Source organism: Marmota monax, unplaced genomic scaffold (genome assembly GCF_021218885.2).
Source record: "Marmota monax isolate L192 unplaced genomic scaffold, Marmota_monax_Labrador192_F-V1.1 WCK01_AAM20220418_F8-fsc00103, whole genome shotgun sequence".
Taxonomy (NCBI): Eukaryota; Metazoa; Chordata; class Mammalia; order Rodentia; family Sciuridae; genus Marmota; species Marmota monax.
The window spans coordinates 5,514,022-5,537,954 of record NW_026694286.1 but is presented as its reverse complement, the minus strand read 5'-3'; the positions used below and the strand labels follow the sequence as shown (position 1 = coordinate 5,537,954).

The following is a 23,933-nucleotide window of genomic DNA, read 5'->3' as shown; positions in this document are numbered from 1 at the left end:
CACAAACCACTTAACCAGTGTTCGAGGCCCAAGAAATGAGACGCCACCACCACCAGATCCCAGAGAGAAACAGCAGAAAGACCACATAAAACAAAGAGCTGAATCCCAAATAATAAGTGGCACAAGGACACGGGGGACATTGTAAGTATCTACAGAGCTCTGTGTATGTCTTGTTCTCTCAGAATGCTGCTTCCTGGAACAGAATGAGAATTCAACGTGAACCTGTCTATTATCCAGAAGATTTAGTTCATAATGAGAAACTCCGTGTGTTGCAGAATTCTTTCCTGTTCAATGAATAGTTTACCCCATTGTTGAGAGTTCAGCTAATTACAGTCAGTCCTTGGTATCCATGGGTTCTGCACCCATGGATACAATCAACCTCAGGTTGAAAATATTCAGGAAAGAAAATATACACAGTTTCTTTTTTCCTGTCACTATTCCCTTATAAATACCACATTTATACCATACTACATTTTATTAGGCATTATAAGTCATCTAGAGATGATTTCAAGTATATGGGAGGACGTGCATAGGGTTATATGCAAATACTAGGTAGGCTCTTTCACACAAGATACTTGAGCATGTGCCAACTTTCGTTATCCTCTGGGGTCCTGCAACCAATATCATACAGATACTGAGAATTGACTGTGCTAACTTATAAGCAAAGTCTAACATCTAAATTATTTTTTAAGTTGTAATTACCTGTCTTGATTTCGGAAGGGGTAATTGAGGCAGAGAGGCATAAAATATTTGCTAAAGTCATAGACCAAGACTAGAACTGAAGAAGAGTTCCCCTTGACTTCTGGTTCTTGGAGGTCACACTTTCCAACACTACGGTCTCCATCGAGAAGGATCAAGACTACAGTCCCCACAACCACAGGGCCTGCTCTTCCTGTCCAGGGTAAGTGTTAAAGTCCCCATGGGGCCACACTGTGTGGGTGCAGGAAAATTCAGAAGTATGCAGCAATGTTAGGTCATGGGAAACCAGTGTTTCTCCATTCCCACGTGCCCTTGCTCAAAAGGTCTCACCTCTTCCATGTTTCCATCCAAGAAGCTTAGGTCTTTGCTAAATTACTGAAGTTGGCTTGAAACTCATGATCAGGACTCCTGCCTTAGCCTCCAGAACCACTCACTGTATTACAGGTGTGCACCATCACACCCAGCTAGTATGCTTTCTAATTTAATCTTCATTCTACAGTAACTCATAAGTTTAGGTGTTCATTTTATTGTATTTAGATAAATTAATGAGAATCAGAATAGATTTGTAATGGTTTTATAACTTATTACAAATATAATTCTTTTAAATATACATTATTTTAAAATTGGCTCAACCACTTTAAGTAATCTGTCATTTCGTTTTAGGATTTTAAGAATTTTTCCTCAAAATGCAAATTTAAACTTATTTGAAATTTAAAACAACTTTTTCTGATAGAAAGTGAGGCTGGTTTGACTGACAGCTTTGATGAAGACTGCTTTGCTAATCAGATGATATGGTAGATATTTCTCACTCACTGATTAGCCTGAATTTTTTCTTTACATATAGGATACATTATAACAATATAAATAATAGCATTATAAATATACATGTTTTATACATATATTTAAAATACACATTTACTAACATACAAAGAAATTAACATTATTTTTGTTTTCACAACCATTTCTAGACATTCCTGTGTTAAACAAGGTGCTTTTAAGTTAAAAAAAATAACAGGTGTAATTAACAGTAATTGATGAATCTTGGCAAAGCTCTTGGCGAGCTTCCCAGCAAATAAGATGGTGCATGACTGGACAAGGAATTCTTTAGAGACGAGTTAGTTTCCAGCTTTTTGTTTTCAATAATTTTGAGAATGAAACTAATCAAATGTCAACTTATAAATAATTTTTGATGCCAAATCAAGTGTGAATTTTGGCATGCAATTTGAAAACTACCCTAAGAAGTAACATTGCCACAGCAAAAATCCTTACAATTCTATTTATTTATATAAACAAAGTTGCTCAGCACATATTTATAAAAATGAACAATGGAAACAGAATTGGCACTTCATTCAGTATAATTCTAGCAATCAATAACACCAATTCACAGACATATGAACTAATTTCTTCAAAGCCCAATTGATTTCTAAAGTACTTTTCCAATACAGTTTAACAATGATTCAATTGTACACTAATAATTGGAGTGATCATTCAACTGGATAAAATTTAGCACTTAAAGCTTTATGCACCAAAGAAGTTTAAATTTCCATTTTATATATACTTTTGCTGAAGAGAAGTTTGGTAAATAATAAGTAGAAGATTTCAAACCTGAACATGTTACAATATGATACAGTTCTATGAAGAAATAAAAGTAAAATGCCTGTTCAAGGAGAAAAATTAAGGAGGTAAAATAAAAAATAAAAGCTTGGGGCTGGGGATGTGGCTCAAGCGGTAGCGCGCTTGCCTGGCATGTGTGCGGCCTGGGTTCGATCCTCAGCACCACATACAAAACAAAGATGTTGTGTCCGCCGATAACTAAAAAATAAATATTAAAATTCTCTCTCCCTCTCTCTATCTCTATCTCTCTCACTCTCTCTTTAAAAAAAATAAATAAAAATAAAAGCTTGTTCATGAATTTTTAAATGGACAATGGATGGTATCAAGTTCTTGGGTACCCAGCTTCTCTGTCTGATAGACACCTTTAAAAGATCTTTGTAAAAGTTTTATTTTAAGATGCAATGTTTACCATAGAGTTTATGTTCTCTCCTCTGAACTGTAAAAAACAGGATAAAAATTTCAGATGTGAACTTATCAAAGTGCAAGGAAGTGCCTAGTTTTTAAAAATTCTTTTACAGAATACAGAAGCATGAAAGTCAGAAGCCTACCCAGTACCACTGCCCAAAGACCTCAGATCTTAGCCTTGGCCATTAGCTCCCTGAAAGATGTCATACAGCAAGGTTCCATACAGCAGTAGCTATTCCATTTTGCTACTGACAACCACAGTTATTTTTGTTGATGTTGTTAGGATGCACTACAGTCTCCAGAATGAGCAAACCTATCCATTGACTCTGTTTGAAAAATCATCCTCCAAATTGAAGAGACCAACTTTATAAGTATCCTGAGAGCTGGTGTCCTGCAGTTCTTAGTCTGCTATTCAGGTGACAATATTCTTTGCAGCTGAGCCATCCATCCACCCTTACCAGACTCTTGCCTAACCAGTCAAAACAGAAGCATGCAAAAAGGTCTAGGATCTCAAAACAGGATCAGGTTAAGCTCCCTGGGTATACATCATAATACTAACTCTGTCTGATACAAACAAAGCACTACATTCAGGGTGAGTATCCAGTACCCAAAATGATTGAAACCTGAAATGCGTTCATTTTGAATTTTTTTAGATTTTGGAATACCTGCATACATGGAATGAGAGATCTTGGTGATGGGAATAAAGTGTAAACATAAAATTCACTTCTGTTTCATGTGCATCTTTAACATGCTGCCTAAAGGTAATTTTTACACTATTTTCCACATGCCTACATCTTGACTGCAACCCGCCACCTGAGGTCAGGTGTAAAATCTTGCACTGTGGCATCATGTCAGGACTCAAATAGTTTTGGATCTGGAAGCATTTCAGATTTCAGGTTTTGGCATTTGAGATGCTCAACCAGCTGCATCATTTAGTGGCTTCAGGATCATGTTAATGAAGTTCAAAACTCAGCTTTGTCTTCTACCATGTACTTGATGTTAGTCACTTTGCACTGAAAGTGCAATGAAATGTTGAGATAAATGTAAGATCGGTTGCTCTTCTGTCACATTGCACTGCTATGTTTAAGGACTGCTGTGCTGACTAAAAACAAAGCAGAGCCTGAGCAGGTCTCTCATTACCAGCTCACTCCATCTGGACCTGCACTCACTGTGCCATCCACATCCTGCAGAGGAGATAGGTGATGACAAGTGGCCTGTCTTCTGATAATTCCACCACAAGAGGAGCAGCAATGGTTCAGTGGGACGAACACACCTGTTTAAAGCTCAATATTACAGAACACAGAGAAGGAGGAAGGAAAAGAAAGGAGAAAATGAAAGCCCAGGAGCTTGATATCAGGCATAGAAATAAAAGAACAGTCAAGTTTTTAACTCAGGAACTCCTCACAAAACCATGCACACCAACTTCTGGCCAAATTCCAATCCTGTGCACAGTCATCTTTTAATATAGCAGAAAATACGTCTGCCTGGGGACAGAAGGAAAGGGAGCCAAGGCACCAACAATGCCATCTTCTAGTTTAAAAACTAAGTGAAAACTATTTAAAATTTTCTCTTCCCTCCAGTTTCCTAGGCCCACCCATTCTACATCTATCTAAGCAAATAATCACTACTCTCAAAAACTCACCCACTTCAAAAGCATCTCATTTTAAGAACAAAACATTAAGAGGAACATCTAAAGATTTGGTCTGCCTCTTCTCTCTGAATAGTACCCAAATAATGCTGCATGCCTCGTGGGCAACACCTAGTGCCCAAGCACATGCTAAAAACCTCTGGGCTCAGTAGCTAACCCCTGGAGGGCCCTCCCTACAGTTTTCTAGAGGCTTCCTTCCTCCAGACTGGACTTCAAACTCCCTATTCAAGTCAGCCCTAGAAAGGGAGATGCCACCCCCTCCCTCTTTAATTTCCATACTATTTTTATTTAAGAATAGAAGGGTCAGCTGACCTGGTTTTTTAATGTCATTAGGCATTTTTTCCTTTGAATATTTTTAGTTGTAGATGGGCACAATACCTTTATTTTATTTATTTAGTTTTATGTAGTGCTAAGGATTGAACCCAGCATATCTCATGTGCTAGGCAAATGTTCTGCCACTGAGCTACAACCCCAAACCTAACATGTATTTTTCTGTGAGCTCCTTACAGGGTCTTCTTGGGACAGCTTTACATCCTCAATATCCAGCAAAGGCCCAGAGTATGGACCTCAACAAAGGATTCATAAACCAGTCTTTGCCTGCAAAAGGCACAGGCACCTCTTAGGGTGGGAGGATGCGTTCCTATCTCATTTCGCTCTTAGCATTAGACAAGTATTATTTCTGGAAGAGAATATACCTTGCAAACAAATCTTTTTTTCTTTCGTTCTTCTTCTTTATTTTATTTTATTTTTTTAGTTGTCCATGGACCTTCATTTCATTTATTTATATGTGGTGCTGAGAATCGAACCCAGCACCTTGCACATGCCAGGCAAGCACTCTGCCACTGAGCTACACCCCCAGCCCACAAATCTTGAATATTCTTCCAATCACTGAGGATTTCTTCCCACTGTGTTCAGTTTTGGATTATTAAACTGAGGTATGGAAGAACAACCTCAAGGTAGGAGGCATGGCCCAGGATAGAACCAATAAAAGAAAAAAATGTCAACTTAATAGCAATTTCCCATTTATAAAAAAATGGAGAACAATCACCTGGTGGCTCCTGGTTTATGTATCTGAACTAATGCAGACTTAGGAAGAGGGTGGGAAGGCAGAATGAGGGGCACATGTGCTGGCTCAAAGCTGAAACCCTAAGCAGCCAGGCCCAGGACAGTGTGCTCAAAAGCTGAGAAAGCAACTTTTCAAATTATTTCACATGATCTGCATAAACTTTTTATGTGCTTAAAATAATAATATCCATCTACTTTGCTCTTCTAAGACAAAAACCACAATTAAGCTGGGGCATAGCTCAGTGGGAGAGCACTTGTCTAGCATGTATGAGGCCCTGGTTTCCATCCCTAGCCCTGCAGAAAAAGAGAAAAAGAAAAAGAACACAATTAAGACTCTTGACACAAATCTAAGTAATTATATATAAATCTGCATTTGTTGAAGATGATAAAATACTTTTAAAGAGTCTAAATCCATAAATTTTAAAAAACTCACCCTGAAAAAAATGCCAATATGCTCTTCATAGTCATTTATTCTACTTTTTTGGTTTTTGTGATGTTGGTGGTTAAACCCGGGCCTTCATAGGTGGCAGGCAAGCACCTCACCACTGAGCCACAGGCTCAGCCCTGCACTTTTGTTAACGCACAATTTATTTTGATATAATTCTCCCCAGTGATACTGCCAAAAGAAATGATCTAAATAAAGTAAATAACTTGTGGACTATTATATGTACCAAATAGTTCTTTTTCCTGGTGAATACATCTAGATCGTAAACAATGGATTATTTTAAATCCTTCAAATATGGATTTACATGCTTCTTTACTTTTGTTAAACCTCAAAAGACCACATGTCCTAGAGAAGGTAATGTTAACTCCCAGGGCCTACTCACCCCCACTTGAAAGGTCTTAAAATAAATTATCACTGACCTTAGAAGCACTGTTCCTCCATAATCACTAATGCAAGATTTTACACCCTTTACCTTAATCAGATATTCAGATGCAAAACACAAGAAATCACAAAAATCTAATTTTATCTAGAGGATTTGAAACCAAAGAAGGTAACATTCTGCCCTCCTCTGCTCATGAAAAACATGAATAAATCTCAATTCAATTAATTTTATTCAAGTTCCTAAGAAACTAAGTACTATTCCTTCTAATTAACTATTTCAGAGAGATGTAAAATAGTATTAAGTACATTGCAATACTGGGCTATGACAATTTTACAATTGTTTTTAACATCGACATGAGAAATTGTACTAAATGTAAAGCCATGGTTCCAAATTATAACGTCTGCTTTTGGGTTCAACAGGTGGAGACAGGAACACAACCCATAAAGAGAAGTATGCTTTGGGATCCAAAATCAGCTGTGCCCACTGTCTGAAAAACATCCTAAAATGTGTTAGAGGTTCAGTTCCTTAAACCCTTACAATGCCAATAAAACCCTGCAATGCTATTGTCTCCTTATACGATAGTTTTGGGAGAGTAAGTAAATGATATATAAAGAACCTAGCACCTAGGTGGCATGCAACTGTCATATTTTCTTTTCCCTTGCTCCAGGTATACGAGGAAAAATAGCAAGTTCATGAATCAGAATTAGAAATAGAAGAAACATTGTGACCGGGATAAACCATACCCTCTGGGGCTTGCAGACAGAAAGGGAATGGCTCAAGTTTATTCTGTGGTCACAGGGCTCTGGTAGTGATAATAGCAGCTAAGCTACAGCAGGCACTGTGTTTTTCACAGGATGGCCAGGAAAGCATTGCTCCCATTTCACAGATAAACAACTGTGCCTACAGTCTAGTGGGGCCCTGTGACTCTCAACTGGAAATGTGCACATCTACAATGAGAACTAGATTTAATCGGGCTATTATCACACCTTCCCCTAGCCCCAGAGACACAAGGTTTGTAAGAGTCTCTGGAGCAAACCCATGAACCACATGGCATTGGATGACCCTATTTACAAACAAGCAACCGAGTTCACTGGGGGTCAACAACTTCCCTCTTCAGATGACAGTAAGTGGCAAGGTTGAAACCTCAATGCAAGTCTTTGGAGCCCAAATTCTTGTTTTTCATGCTGCCAGCAATTTCCTAACTGTATTCTATAAGGCAGAAGCATCTCAGATAATATGCACTAGATCCAACAGATCCTTGTATAAGGCCCAAGACTCCATCTCTCCTTGCACCTACACCCTTTACCATGTAGCTTTCCAATCTCCCACACCAAGGAGTGAAATCTGTCTGCACCTTTGATTCTAGGCTAGCCTTGGGACTGGCTCTGGCCAGAATGAGGGGTAGACACAAGGTACCCTTCTCAAGCATGAGCCAGGAAGCCCTGGTGCACTTCTCCTGTTCTCTTTGGAAATTTTGCCAGGTGGAGAATCATACAGCACATGGAAGGATACCCGGGTGGCTCAGCCAAGGCCATCCCAGCCAAGCAACCCCAAAACTTCATGACAGCCCAGCCAACATCAGCTGAGTGGACACTACACAAAGTATACCAAGCCCAACTTACATCAGCAGAACCACCATGGAACATGAAAAGCAGTAAATTGCTCTTAAGTCTATAGATTTGGAGATAGTCTGTTAGCTAATATAACATGTTCATAGCTATATTGATTATAAAGTTACAAAGACTTGGAGAGTCTTTTCTTTTTTCACATAAAATGCTGCTTAACCAAATGATCTGTATGTTTTTCTACCTACATAAAATTTGGCATAACCCAAAGATTTTGACACTTTAAGCAATAAATTGGGGAACTACTCAAGAAGGGTATAAGAATCTCTGTACCCACTCCAGTGTTCTAATCTTTAGCAAGCAATGAATGTGTTCCATGGTGTTATTAAGAAGTAAAAGAAAAGCACACACACCAAAGTCCTATTGGGAACACTGACTCAAATGGCAAGATTTGGAACTCATTTATTTTCTGCCACCTCCACCCTGTTCCAAAAAGATTTAGTGCATTTATAATGATGCATAAAATACAGCAGATATATTAGAATGAGGTGAGAGAAATGAAGAGGAGGCTAAGAATCAAGCAGGGAAAAACCCCCAGAAACCAGGATCTACAGAGTGATGACTGCCTGGAATGGTTCCTTGCCCTTTTGCCTGTACCCACCCTCTTGCAGGGGGAGTAGCCAGTTTTTCTTGGAGCTCATTCACAGGTGCAATGTGTTCCTCTGGGGAATGGAATCTCTCTTCCCACTGGGCTTGGACTTTGATGAGTTAGCCTGGAACTCCTCAGAAATATCAGAGACAGGAAAGATGAGTACAGAAGAAGACTTAGAATCTGATGATACAATCTGATGACAGTGTTGAACCCTTGGGACCAGCCCTGCTAGCCCATGACCGTCTCTCTTACAATAGCCAACAAATTCTCTGTCAGATGTAGGCCTGCTTTGTCTGAGTTTGCTGCTCAATTTAAAAGTCCATTGTACTTTGGGGTGGGGCTGTAGTTCAGTGGAAGAGTGCTTGCCTAGCACAGGTTCAATCCTCAGCACCACATATAAATAAATAAATAAATAAAGCTATAAAAAAAGTGCACTGTACTTTGATGCATAACTAAATAAAACCAAAAAAATTAAAAAAAAAAAAGTTCTGGGGCTGGGGTTGTGGCTCAGTGGTAGAGCACTCACCTAGCATGTACAAGATGCTGGTTTAATCCTCAGCACCGCATAAAAATAGATAAATAAAATAAAAGTATTTTTAAAAGTTCTAACTATGACAACATACATTTCAAACTGTCTTTCTACAAGCCCACAGAAAGAGGAAGACTTGGTGGGTTGTAACATTCACTGTGTTCCTGAAAAGAAACTGTCCAAGAGATTCACCTCTTTTCCTAGAACTAAGGTCCAGAAAGAAACCTTCTCAGAAGGTCATCATACAGATTTTAAATTATGCAATACAATATCACTCAACAAAACAACTAACAACACCACATTTTTAATGCATTTCCTTAAAGCACACTTAATACAGGCAGAAGGTATCACAGCAATGCATAAGTTAAGCAAAGAAAAGTCTGTGTGTATACGGGAGACTTTCTGGAGAGGGAGAAATGACAACAGTACATGTACCCTCTGCTCAGATGACCTGGATTGGTCAGGAGTGCAGGCAACCTGACCTCCCAAAGCCTCTATAGATCCTCTAGCCAAGTTTTTATTAACTAAAGAGCAGTAATAAATCGTATCTTCACAGGATGGGACCTAGCACATAATTAGTGTTCAATATCTGATAAAAAAAATTATTACCATCAATTATAAGCCCTTGAAATACAGCTTACTTATGTTGTCAAAATTTATGTAGAGAACCACAGAGCTACTACTACAAAACTTTTGGTGGCTCTGTGAATGGTGACTACATTGTTAATCACAGGCAGAGTAAACTTCTCTTGCAGGCATCTTTGCAGGACCAACCTATGGTAAATGTGCCAAGCATCAAAAGTCCTACAAACAGCCTTTCAGCACCCACTTCCTCTTAGCAAGCCACCTTGTGCTCTGTCAGGTACACTCTCAAATAGTTCCCCATGTTCTACACAGTTCTCCCATCCTCACCCAGCAAAAATGGCCCATGGATCCAGGGACCATTCTCTTAAACAGTGATTTTGACAAATTAATTTGAACTAAGATGCAAATACCTGACAATCTTCATGCTCTTTAAGTGACTGGAGAGACCCTTATAGATCTTTGAATCAAATGTCTTCATTTTACAAGTGAGTAATCTGAATCCAAAGAAGTCAATGTATCAAAGTGACATCCTGTTAGAGATGTCATATAAAAGAATACTTAATGAGCCACCTTTCCCAGAGACTGCATTTTGACAAGCACCATTCTTCCTTGACCAAAATGATAAGGAAGTGGAAATTTCAAGTGCTTACAGACTGGTACATTCATTTTGAGGTCTATGAGACTTCTAGGAACTCAAAACATCTATGCTTACAGGGCCCCTAAGGCAAATGATTCCACAGTGTCCATATGTTTCACTGAACATGAAATAAAGGAATAAGTTCTAGAAAATAATCTTCCCCAAAATACTTTGCAGATTATCTTGTCTCATGATCTTCCCTGAATGAGTCATCTCAAAATGCAGCTCAGACCTGCAAATTTAGAGATCTAAAATCATCAGTGTTCTGATTACCCTGAACTGTCCTTATTCTTTCATTATACCGTCCCCAAATTCCAGACTGATATCACATTTACTAAAGGCCACTGAGTTGGAAGATAAAACATAAAATACTTTCTTTCATAATTAATTTTCTCTTTCTGACATCAGAAAGTCTCTGCTTCAAACTCTCAGGTCAATCAAACAGTATGTAAGAATTCATGAGTGACACTCATGCTTTCTTATATCCAGTCAGAGAAGACTAGTTAATCCTGCACAAGGGCAAGGCCCCTATGAGTCTCTGCTATTCTCCTACCTTAGTAGCTATTCCATTTGAACGAGCAGCAACATCACCTGGAATGCTTCTTTAGCAGTTTCTGTGGTCACTCCAGAGTTCCCCACTTGGTAGGTCTCTGAGGGCCAGGACTCTGCATTCTTAACAAACACTTCAAAAGGATCCAATGCCAGTGTCCAACACTGCCTTCCACAGCACTGAGCAGTACTGGCTTTCCATGGTGCCAATTTGATTATTTTGCTAATTTGGAGGGAGTTGTTTACAAGTGTTTTCTTATAAAACATAATACTGGCCATATGCTTGTAACTGATATACATACATAACTACACATGCATGCATATATGTCAATTATACAACCTCCCAGAACCACAACCATTAAAGTCTTGGACCTAGAGAAGGGGATCCAGGAGTTTGAACCACATGAAATATTGCCAATATTCAACCTTTTTTAATTTATAGAAAATGAGTTCATGCAGCTAAACCTACAACCTGCATGGAATGGCTGTTACAATACACACAGCCAGTCACTTCAAGAAGCCCCCCCTCATGCCATGCACTTCAGTGTTTACATTATACCTGCAAGGTGTTTTTCCAGAAAAGACAACCAAAGCTCAGTGAAATGAAATAATGCACCAAGGCCACACAGTTACTCAGAAGTAGAAACAATTCTAAACCAAGAAGGTGATCAGACCAGGATATTCTGCCTTTCTGTCTGCGCCCTAGGGCCCCCAATACTGCCTGGACCTCCACAGATTCCTGTCTCTTTCTCCCTGGAGAGGCCACACCCACAACCCCCTAAGGGTCAACAACAAAGGATCCCTAACAGTCAGGCTCTCAGGGCTCTCTGCCCTCTGAGCATTGCTTGAAAGAAAGGGAGAGGCTCTTTAAAAACCCACATAAGATGCAAATGGAAACTGACAGTGAGACTAGAGAAAAAACTTCCATAACATAATGTCTGTGCTCAGAACAGGATACCCTCAAAATCTGTCACTTTGGTCTGCTAAGTACTGTAACTAATGGACAATAGAAGACCTAGATTTCAGAAGTGGGGTCTCTCTGCACTTCTGCTTCCTACCTTTCTCCCTCAAAGCAAGTCAGAGAAACCAGAATTCCTCTTCCCCAAGGTGAGCCACAGAAACTAGAACCTCTCTCCCCAAATCTCCTCAAATCCCCAAATCTCTCCCCAAAGGTCACTCTCTTCCTTCTCCACCATCATTTGGAGGGGTCCTACCACATACCTGCAGGAAGGAATGCCACACAGGCCAAAAAGAATCTGAACAGACCGGTCCTGCTGCATTTCCCATCACCATCCATTACTATTAGATCAGACCATCCATCGAACTGCAATTCTATAAGACATCCATTCCTCAGCAAAAAACAGGCAGTTTTCTCTGGGTCTTCATTGCCAAAGGCTCTCTTGTCCCCTCAAACTTTAAGTCAATAAATGTGTGATGCTCGTCTCCTCTTAACATGTCTTTTGTTATGGAAGTATCTTCCATGACTTCTGTGCCACACCTTTCCGCCCCTGGAGTCTACACATGACACAATGCCAACTGATACCTGTGCCCTGACTCACTGCGGAAATTTCACACCATACTCAGCAGTCAAGCTTCAAAAGTCAAGGAAGTAGAAAACACAGTTTATGAGATTGTTGTCAAAGTTGCCTTTTTTTATTAAGTTTTATCACCTGGGAGGTACCCACTGAATGAAAAGCAAGGAGAGCATGCCTGCTACAATAAAGATGAGCCCGACGTTATCAAGCTGCCATCTGAGCTCCGGGTAGGTGTAATTAATTTCATTCTATATCTGAAATAAAAGGCAGCAGAGACAGTATATATTATTCTCTATGATGGAACCCGCTTGTGGTGATATCACAGTTCCTTTAATATCCCGATGACTAAATCAAATCCTCCTAGAATAGAATCATGATAAATCTGCTGCACACTAAAACTCATTTTTTAGTGATCAGTATTATATCAAAATTCTATTTTATAGCAACAACTGACTTATAATTCTTATATGAGATGAAATTACAGGCTTACATATTTAAATAACAGTTTTCCCTTTAAATTTAGTGACTGAGTCCCTGTTCACCCGAAAAATGCACAGGACAATAAGTCCACACCTGGTTCTTATTGTTAAGGTTTTGGAAAATGCTTTTTAAAAGTCACAATGGATAGAAAGGAGAAAACAAAAAAAAAAAAAATCAGTAAGCTTAAGTAATTTGGTATTTTTCCTCTCCAAGGGAACTTTACTCACTAATACTCATTCATTCAACAAGTATTATTGAGTACTACATGCTAGTCAGCAATTTGACTTTGTACATCATCAGTACTTTTTTTAAAGGAATACTTAATTCTATACCTAGGCAGAATATGAGGCTTCAATTTCAAGTATTTGGTTATTACATGAGGTAAAGTTCTTCAAGTTATTCAAAACCAAGAAGAAAGTTCAAATATGAGGCTCCAATAAAACAGATTTTCCATAGGGTGTGGTTTTTCAGATCACAAAAGATTTCCTTTTCCCTCTGTCTCAGGCCCGCCTGTGAACCCATTGTGATCCCACAGCAAGAAGCAGGGAGATGCAGGAGGCCTCTGACTTCCAGGGGAACCCAAACTAAAACATATTCTTTTCATTGTATGCAATAAATCTGCTTTCTGCATATTGAATAGGAGAAAAAGATTAAAATGAATATTCACTCATCTGAAAACAAACTGATGCTCTATAAGCTTTTATGCTTTGCAGCCCATAAAAAGTAAATGCTTTGCTTCAGCTTAGGCAGTTGCACGTTGAGATAAATCATTGTTAAACAGTAGCCTGTTCCTTCCCGGGAGATTCTAAAACCTTAGCAGTTGTGACAAGTCTCTAGATTCTTCACTCTCTTCAATTGCTCCTATGTGTCCTCAATCTTCAGTCTTTTAGCCTGTGATGCCATTTCCCTCCCCAGAGCCCCAGTCCTGGTAAACCACAGCCTGCTTCCATGGGGTTCCAAGCCAGGGCCCAACATTTGTGCTCCACAAAAAAGTTCAATACCTCATTAGTCTGCTGAGTTTAAAGAAGGAAAAAAAATGACTGAATCAGATTTCCATGCAAATTCTAATGATTTCTTGAATTATATACTTAAATCCTCAGTGTCCGAGAAGTAATCTCTTACAGATGTCAACACAGTATATATATATATATATATATAAAAGCTGCTTCCTAAAGATTGTCCACACCTACACAAAGCCATTCACTCCACTGCTTTTGCTGGTCTACCACAAGAGGAAACCAGAGGTGAACATGAACTCCTACTTGGTCAGCAAATAAAGACTACCTATTCTCATTCTAACCCTGTCTTATAGACTAGCAGCAACATATTATACAGCTAAAAAAGAAAAGAAAAAAATGAGTAAGATTATTGCAGAGGAGTGTAAAGTTGTATTTGGGTGAGTGCTGAATTACAACAAACTATACCATAGTTAGTACTAACAGAACTACGGCTTTCACTAAAGAATTTAATTATACAATTAGGAGTTGGAGATACACATACAAACAGTTGAGGTCCACTGGCATCCCATTCTTTAGCTGTTAATGAATCAAGTTCAGAAAGTCTTCTATGGAAAAGGCCAGACCTTTCCTGGCTCAGGCAGGTGGGTTTAGGGATGCAGCTACACCTAGTGATCAGCTTTGGATGACAGCAGAAGGAACAGGCAGCAGGAGGCTAGCCGGCCTGTGTCAAGCACTCTGAAACAATTTCTCTCTCAAAGTCTCAGTCTTGCTGAATGCATTTCAGGTAAATCCATTAAATGAACAACACAATCAATTTTATTTATCCAGAGTGTTAAGTGACAGAGATGCCGTAACACTCTTTTGTGGCTAACAGAAAAACGGGGCTCTAATTCAGGCTGTACGTTGTTAGTACTTTGGACGTGAAATGAAAAATCCTTTATTTTTTTATCTGGAAGAGTATATTTCCAAAGTTTCATATTTCCATGTTAAAACTCCAACTCTTATACAAATTAATTTTTCCAGTCTTTCCTAAAAAATGTCCCTGTTTCCTTATGTTTGAGTAGATCTAGAAATTCTTAATAGATGGGCAACTTTTCAAAGTGTGTCAACTACGTCTTCCTTATCTTTGCCTATTTCTACATCATTAATGGGATTTATAAACAGTAATTGAGAAAGAAATATTAACTTGATCTAAAGGCATTATTTCATTTCATTTTACTTTTAAAAAATATTTTATTAGTTCTTAGTGGACCTTTATTTATTTTTATGTGGTTCTGAAAATAGAACCCAGTGCCTCACACATGCTAGGCAAGCCCTCTACCACTAAGCCACAACCCCAGCCCTAAAGGCATTATTTTAATAAGCACATTGGGTTACACCATTATTACAACAACTCAAAAAATATCTTCTAGCTGGGCTCAGTGGAGCACATCTGGAATACCAGAGGCTCTAGGGGCTAAGACAGAAGGATCACAAGTTCAAAGACAGCCTCAGCAACTTAGCAACACCCTGTCTTAAAATAAAAAAAGAAGAAAAACTAGGGATGTGGCTCTGTGATTAAGCACCCCTGGGTTTAATCCCTAGTACCAAAAAGAAAAAAAAATTCTATACCAAGTATCAATGTGGAGAAATTTCCAATAAATATTACATCAAATTTTAATTAGAATTTTATACTCACTACAGGAAGCTTTTTGTATTATAGTTTCACAACTGGTTGAATCAATATCTTCCTCAGGGAAGACTATTGTTCAAAGTACTATACTAGTGGTCTCATCTAAGTCACAGCACAATCACATGGCCATTTCCAGAATTCTGTCAGTGCTTGTCAAGAGGGCAATCGGTGAATGAATGAACGCACATTCTCTTTTTACCCTTGTCCTCTTTTGGCTCCGATGAAGGGAGTCTGATAATTAAGGGTTCATACAACAGTGTAAACTATCCCTGACTTCTTAAATTATCCCTGACTTCTCAAACTTCGAGGCACCTCAGAATCACCTGGAGGGCTTGTTTTAACAGAGTGCAAAGACTCGTACCTACAGTTTTGGACTCAAGACCAGAAAATCTGCAGGTTTCACAGCCTCCTAACAGATATTGCTGTTGCTGGCCCAAAACCCACTTTTAGAACAACAGCTCTTCAAAGCATGGACACAAACCAAGGGGATGCTACTGGTCCCTGCTCTAAGGTGACAGGACATCAGAATCACTGTCCCTGGCCCTGGGCAGCAACATCTGGAAGGAGGACTCCATGTGATCCTTGTGCCCACTGTTTCGAGGTGGACAGGGGCAAACCCAGTTTCCCATCAACACTGGCCCAGTAACCCTGGCCTTCCTAAGAGCCACCAAAACCTGCCAAGGTACATGATCTACTTACAAAATTGTCACCAAGGAGGGCTTCAGAGCTGAGTCCCTTGCCTGCTAGTATCTGCAAAGCTTGTCTCACTAAAGTATACGGTTCTTTTCTACTCACACTGTTTTCTTTTTTTCTCTTCTTTCACACACCCATTCCCTTAATTATGCCCTGGCCTTGCCAGCTGCCCCCTCTCACCCCCTCCAATGGGGAGGGGGATGAATTATGGACTAGGAAGCTGGGTGACTAAATCTTTCCTCCTCCCAACCCAACACAGCCCTGTTTATTTTTCTCTGCTAGGTTTTTCATAGCTACAGCGTAAACTAAGGCTTTCTGATGACTAAACTATAAACCACCACAATATTTTAGGAACCTGAGAAACTGCATCCCCTTCTAAAGGAAGGCTTGTAGTATTGTGGATCTTTTAAAAGTACTTCATTAGTGAGTTAGACATTCATAATTAAACTATCCCTGATTTATAAAATAAGCCTGTGGATATGTTCTATGCTATATTCATTAAAGTATAAGCACACTGAGATGTGAAACTGTAAATAAGTTGTAGAAAAATTGGTTTTAAAAGACTGGAATCTTAGAATACAGTAGAGTGAATGATAGACATCACCTTTAAAGACAAAAACTTTACATTTAGAGAAATGTTGGAAACATTAAAATGTCATTAAAATGCTTGACCTCCTAACTGGAAACTATGCTCCAGAATACTTAGATAATCCATGTTCATTCTAGGAAACTTAATAAAATCTCCAACAAAAACTGAAAGGAAACCATACTTACTCCAAAACATAGTTCCTTCATCAAATTAGATACTTAGTCTAACAGTTCCAAGAATGCATTAAGCTCTATGAAAAATTTAAAGTCACTGACTTATAGAGAATTGTTCCAGAAATGCCCAAATTCCCAAACGAACATTTCCCAGATATATGCTTCATTTGTTCAAGGTTTAAATAACCTGAGGACATGATTCAAAGTACTTGTTTTTTGAGGAAAGTTCATTTAGAATTATTCAAGTTGTATACACACTTATCTATATATCATTACATGCAGGAACTTCCTATGTGAAAAACTGTAAAATAATCCCATACTAAAACATATAATTTTCGAGATCAGAACAATTTATTGTGCTCAAGCAATTCTTTACAAACACATAACACTAAGAATGTCACAGTAATTTCCTGGCATATTTCTTTCAGGCTTGCTGATTTAAACTTGAAGTATTTGCTTCCTATCAATTATCTAGTGCACGCACCACAAAAATGTAAAATGTCATGACTGTAGTTATCTGAAAAAGAAAAATTAAATCAGAATGCTAAACAAATCTATCTCCACTCTTTTAATGGACTCTTTACAAAGTCTGTGTTATGCAATAATTTTAGGCTTATAAAAGAATTGCAAAAACAGTACAAAGAGTTCAAATACACCCTTTTCATAGCTTCCCCCAGTGTTAACATCTTACATTAGCACAGCAGAGTTAACAGAAATAAGACATCAACAGGATGTATCCAGAAGATACAAAGCTATTAACTGAGCTACACACTTTATTCAAGGTCTGGGATGTAGCTTAGTAGTAGAGCACTTGCCTAGCATGCAAGAGGTCCTGGGTTGCATACCCAGGACTAAAGGGAAAAATAAATAAATAAATATATAAATATATATATATATATATATATATAAATTTCTCCAGTAGAGACCCAAATTCACAAGGTTATCCTAAGGTTTAAGGTTTAATCTATGAACTAAATGCTTAACAGAACTTAAAACAACAGTCACATTACAAGGTAGAACTAAACACTTCATCATATAACATATATTACAACTTGACTTTTAAGAAATGGGTCAAAACGAAATAATTTGCCAACTCTGAATTCTTACCATGGAGAGAGAAGTTTAAGCAAAAGTAAAATGACTTAACTTTCTTGCTCAGGTCTTATGTGCTTTGTATAAGTTATGTTTAATTAATATTCAAAGCCTTGGAAACGAAGTGAAATGGGATAGTCTACATAACAAGTTAAATACTATAAAGATTTTTAAGTTAAATGTTTACAGTTGATAAAGTCCTCCTGGGTCAAAAATCTTAATTCTTTCCTCTTTCAATGAGTTTAGCACTCTGTTTCTGATGTCTGGAATCCAAAAGATGTCTAGTCCACCTCTTGAAATGATTCACTAACAATCTTCATTTCAAACCCATCCCAGAGGAGGCCAGGACAGCACTGCTGAAGGGGCACAGCAAGGTGTCTTAAGCATAAATCTCAGTTAAACAAGAAACTCCCAAGTACATAAACTTCATGGTTTAGTCTATTAGGTGATCTCCAGGGAAGCCCCACAGGGAAAATGTAAGCCAAATGTAACTTTTAACAATCACTCCTCTCCTTCATTTTATACCAGTCAATTCACACACATACCAAAAGTTTGCATATAATCCAGATTCACATTAGTAATGTATTAAATAGTGAGTGCCTGTGAGTGCTAAGGCCCCGTGTTAAGTGTGATATGGGGAACCAAGAAAGAAAAAAAAAATCGATTTTGCCCTCAAGGAGCTTTCAATCTGACTCCTCTGCTTCCAAAATCTATTCCTACATTAGATGAAAAGTAGCCAACTATTGCCCTTTCCAGAAGAATCCTAAATTAAAAGAAATGTGTCAGTGTTACCCAGAGCATCAGAATTAACTTTCCCAAACATACGAAATAATAAAACTTAACTTTTGCAAAGCATGAAGTGCCTTGAACCTGTACGAACTAAAATGCAAAGTGAAGGGGAAAAAGTGTAATGAACTGCAATATCTCTGATCCTTGCACACATGAAATCTGCAAATTCAAATTTTAAATCTCAACTTTGCTAAGCAATCATTTGGATATACCCCTTCATTTCCCTTTTATGCACTAACATACCAGGATAACACTGATTTTCAAAATACAAAAAGAAGAAACACTCTAGTTAATGGTATAATTCAAACAAATAAAAATATACATTTCCTTCAAAAGAAAAATCAGGCTAAATTTTGTAAAAGTCTATTTGGGCTTGACTGATCACTTAAATTAGCCTTAACAAGGACATAGGTCAGTGCCACAAAGTCTAAATGAGCCTTATAAAGATTCCTTTCCAGAGCTGGGGTTGTGGCTCAGCGACAGAGCACTCACCAAGCACATGCGAGGCCCCAGGTTCCATCCTCAGCATGACATAAAAATAAATAAATAAATAAATATAGGTATTGTGTACAACTACAACTAAAACATAAATATTTTTAAAAAATTTCTTTCCACCTCCTTGCATACAATTTAAAAATTCATTCCAATGATATATAACATAGCTTCAATTTAAACAAATACAGGCAGAGTTACAGATGTTAATACAATGAAAACACCACTAAGACCCTCAAAATTGGCTTCTAATGCTAATGAGTTACTAGACTTCAAAACTGGCAAGTGCAGGCCGAAATCTACATCTAATCAGACAGTCATGTAATGTTACATTAAAATCTTTGCAGCACGTGCAATTATCAGCTAAGGAAAAATTAAACACGGGGAAGGGTATTTCTCTTCAAGTTAATTGTTTGGGTTTCTTTCAAAGCTCAGGGCAATCAGCTATCTACAAGCTCCACTCCATCTCTGTCCCCTAGTCAGGGTCAGGGGTCCTGCAGCTCAGCAACATGCAAGACACAACAGAAGACTAACAGCAAATGGTCTTGGACTCCAGGAAAGTAAAAATTGATGTTTTCATGCGCCAGAGTGCCAAATGCCTTTAATGTTTAAAATGTGCCTTTCGCTTTTAATGAAAGTCTCCATCAAAAAAAAAAAAAAAAAAGTGTCCAACTTACTCATTCCTCCCGAATAAACATAGAAACCTATTCTGCAAACCAAGTGTAAGGCCAAATAGCGGGAGGAGGTGGTTATTATTAAAAGAAAAAGAAGAAAGTCCGCCCCCACCGCTGTGCACGGACTTTAATGAAGCTCATTTAATAAGCATGGGAAAGAGTAAAGATGTTGCCAGCATTTGCCCATCCACGTGGGTCCTCCAGGTACAAAAAGGGGATCCTGGAGGTAAACCCTGGAACACCGTGCTAGGTTTGGCCTCTCCCCTGACCCCCATCTCGGGTTGAAGATCCTCTCTCCACGAAGGAGCTCTTCTGTGCTCCTAAAGCCCCAGCGCGCCCGCAAGAACATGCTTGCTCTTGTGCACACACTGCCAGTCCCCTCCTTCCACCTGGGACACCAGGGGCAGCCTGGCTGGGTTAACAAGTTGCCACTGGACGCGGCGCTCCACAAGGGGGCCGAGGATGAGGAGGGGGTGTCCTGTGCAGCGCAGGGCCTCGGAAGCCCGGGCATGGGTGGCTGTCACTTCCTCTACCTTCGCGGACACCTCTCTGGAACCGACAAGGAACGCTTATCTGGGCTCTCCCAAGACTCCGCGCGACCGCGGGGATCTACTGAGGTCGCCGGCCACCGCGGCAGGGATAGGCAGGGAGATCAGGGAACCGGGAAATCGCCCCCGGATCTGCAGTTAGATGAGGGTGATCAACGAGGGCGCAGCTGGACACTGGTCCCCACCCGGCTGCTACTCCGGGTTGGAGGGGACAGCGCAGCGCCTACGCCCGGCGGCGGCTGCTGAGAACTTCAGGCAAAGTTTTCTGTTGTTCCTTTAGGAGCTGGCCAGGGACTCGAAGTGGCGGGCATCCAAACCGAGGCACTAACCCAGGGCGCCAAGAAAGGGGCCAGGCTGGGGGACCAGGGTCCAGGACTGGTCCTAGAAGCGAGCCAGCTCCACCGGCCCGGGTGCTCGGCGCCAGCCCTCCCTTCAGGCCCCTCGCCTTGTGCCCCGCTGACCCGCAGACACCGGTGCCTGACCTGCCGCGCCCCCCTGGCCGGCCCCGACGCCCTCCTTCAACTCTCCTACCCGGGAGATTTCAGCGTCTGGGACACCCCGCTCTGACTCCTCCGCCCCAGGAGTGGCTGTGCCTACCTGAAAACGTCTGCCCTGTAGCAGTTAGCAAAAGTCCAGCCAAAGTAGCCAGGCAAGTCCCAAGTCTCCTCATGGTGCTGGGTGCACGCCCGGCCGCTCCGCGGCGGTGGCGGCCGAGGGTGGGCACGCGAAGGCGGAGGGGGGACGGGAGCTGGGGCTTCCACACAGCGAGGAGAGACGCCTAAATAGCAAAGCCTTGAACCAAACCTCCAAAGTGCCAATAGTTGCAGAAGTCCGAACTCCAGCAGCTACCGGGGCGCGGGGACGGCGTCCTGGGTCGTCTTGCTCTGCTTCTGGCCCTGCTCGGCGTCTGGCACTGCTGTGAGAGGGAGCGGAGGGCGCGCCCGCGGAGCCAAAATCCTCTCTGGGTTCCGGCAGCTGCGCCCGCCGCCGCTCGCCTTCCGCTACTCGGGACCCAAGCCGCCGGCGCCGGCCGTGGCCGTGGCCGCCCGCGTCCTGCCCGCCGCCTCTCTGCTGGCAGCCCCAAGCCAGCCCCCGGCGGCGGCGCGCCGATGGCCGAGCCCGCGCCGGCTGCGCGCGGGGCTCTTGCTCCCCGACTGACTGGCGATGCCCCGCAGGCCGGCTGAAGGGAGCGCCCACGTCACGGCCGCCCGGCACCGCCGCGGCCCGCTAGAGGGCGTGAGCGCCCGCACCCCGCCGGCCGGTGCCCAGGCGCTTGGTGGCCGAGGCGCCTCCGGGAGCTCGGCAGGGGGTGGCCCCTTGGCCGCCGCCGCGGATGCGGGCGTCACCCGCGCGGGGAGGAGCGGCCGCAGGGTTGCTACCCTTTGCCCCTCCTCGCCCCGACCGCGTCTTCTATTTCGGTGGTTGGCTTCGGGAGGGTGGCTGTGGAAGGGGCTGCGCCTCGCCAGAAGTTTGTCCCGGGTCACGAGCTGCGAGTAGTTTGAGAGCCGCGGGGCGGGACCAGCGGCCTGCAGCTCCGCGGGCGCGGCCAAAGCGGCTCTGTCCCGGGCGCCGGACGGCAGTGTCCGGGAGCAGGACCAGCTTCACCCGGAGTCGCAGGGCCCGCGCTCCCCGGTGTCTGCGGGAAAGGCGAGCGAGATGATCGTGGAGGTTACGGAGGGCTGCGGGCTCCTCCGTGCCGCCGGCGGAGAGAAGTTGGCGGAGGCCAGGGGAAGGAGCTGGAGCCGCCGCGCTCCAGCCTGCGCCTGGGCGGCCCCGTGGGGCACAAACGCGGCTCCCCGAGCCCCCCGCACCGGCGAAGCAGGGTGCGCTTCTATGCTGCATGGTGTCTCGGCGTCCAGTGTTGGAGCCGCGGGCTGTTATGGAAGGCGGCGGTCTCTGGGTTTGAACATAAACCGTGATTTTTGTATCTGGTGCAAAGTGCTGGCCAACAGGGGAGAAAGAAAGATGGGGAGTGAATAAAAAATGTCTTGAAATATTTTAACTTGCCATTTTGAGTCTGAGATGACTCTGAGAATTTTTTTTAAACTTCTACTGCTTCAGTAAAGGGTAAATTTTAAGCATTTTGTTTGTTATTTATTTATTTTTAATGATCCACATCTCCCTCAGAAAAAGCACATTGAACCAACTCAACAGAGCTGTAGGCTCCTGGCCTACCCACTGCAGCCAAAGAGGGCTTGGGAAGAGGTTAAATTGGAAATCAAAGTAACTGTTTGAATATCAGAATGTTCAAACTTGGCAAGAAGTCAAGTCCTTGTGGACTCCAGGGTGCTTCCTCCAAGAGGCATCCTCTAATCAACCCTCTTCTGCTTTATGGTACTTTGAAGACCAAATAAATATATTGACCCTCTTTCATGTTGACCAGCTCTACAGAGAGCCCCAGAACCAGCAGACAAGGATACATTGCAGGTGTCATCCTCCCAGGGTAAATTTAAAAATCCCATGACGTTTGCCTTTGCTATGGCATCCAGCACTTTCTTCCTGAATTCCACTTACTAGGTCTTTATCAGACCTGCTGTTTAAAAGCTGTCTCCATATTAATAATTTTTCATCTTAATATACCTTACATCACCATGCTATTTTAGCCAAATATGTTCAGCCTTATCTTCAATGAAAAAAATGAAATTTTGAAGTCTGACAATAAGGGAAGTTTCATATTTCAAAAAAGGATCAACAAGCCAGGATGATCCAGTCTGTAACCTGGGCTTTCCATTTTGGTGAAATTGTGGCCTATACCAGAAAACAAAATTTGCTTTTTAAAGATGGTAGTGGATTTTCCAATGGAATGGTATACTAGTGAGGATCCAGATAGGAAATAAAAGTCAGTCTAGTCACGTTGCTTCTGAGTTAACTTCCTTAAGCTGGGCGAAGAGGTTAATGTCAGGATAGGATTTCATTTGCAAAGTATGTTAATTCTTTCAGTAAATAACTATTAAGGCAATACTGTTTGCCAGGCACTGTGTTAAGTGCCAGAGGTTGTCTTAGCTTGGGCTCCCACAGAAGCCGACCTTAAGGTTAGGATTTAAGTACAAGTGATTTTTTTAAATTGGTGGAGTGATTTTTATTAACTGGGAAATAAAACAAATCAACATGGGGGTTGTAAATGAGCAGGTTACTGCCCAGGGCTACTGGGCTTGATCCCCTGGGAATTTTCAGGGTTTGGGAATTCCATTGCTGCTACCACGGACTTCCCTAGTAACCTCAGGAAAATCCTGTCCCTTCCTACTGTTTCTTTTTTTTTTTTTTTTTAATTTTTTTTATTGGTTGTTCAAAACATTATAAAGCTCTTGACATATCATATTTCATACATTAGATTCCAGTTGGTTATGAACTCCTAATTTTACCCCAAATACAGATTGCAGAATCACATCGGTTACACATCCACATTTTTACATAATGCCCTATTAGTAACTGTTGTATTCTGCTACCTTTCCTATCCTCTAC

The 23,933-nt window shown here is 41.2% G+C and overlaps 1 protein-coding gene across 1 annotated transcript in view; it reads right to left on the bottom strand.

Moving 5' to 3' along the window:
- Ptprm (protein tyrosine phosphatase receptor type M) overlaps positions 1-21,531 on the bottom strand; it is an 821,378-nt gene extending 799,847 nt beyond the window's left edge. The window contains exon 1 of the mRNA XM_058586457.1: positions 21,069-21,531. Coding sequence (XP_058442440.1) covers positions 21,069-21,141 — 73 coding nt within the window. The 5' untranslated portion in view covers positions 21,142-21,531. The remainder of the gene's footprint in view (positions 1-21,068) is intronic.
- Between the last annotated feature and the right edge of the window lie 2,402 nt (positions 21,532-23,933).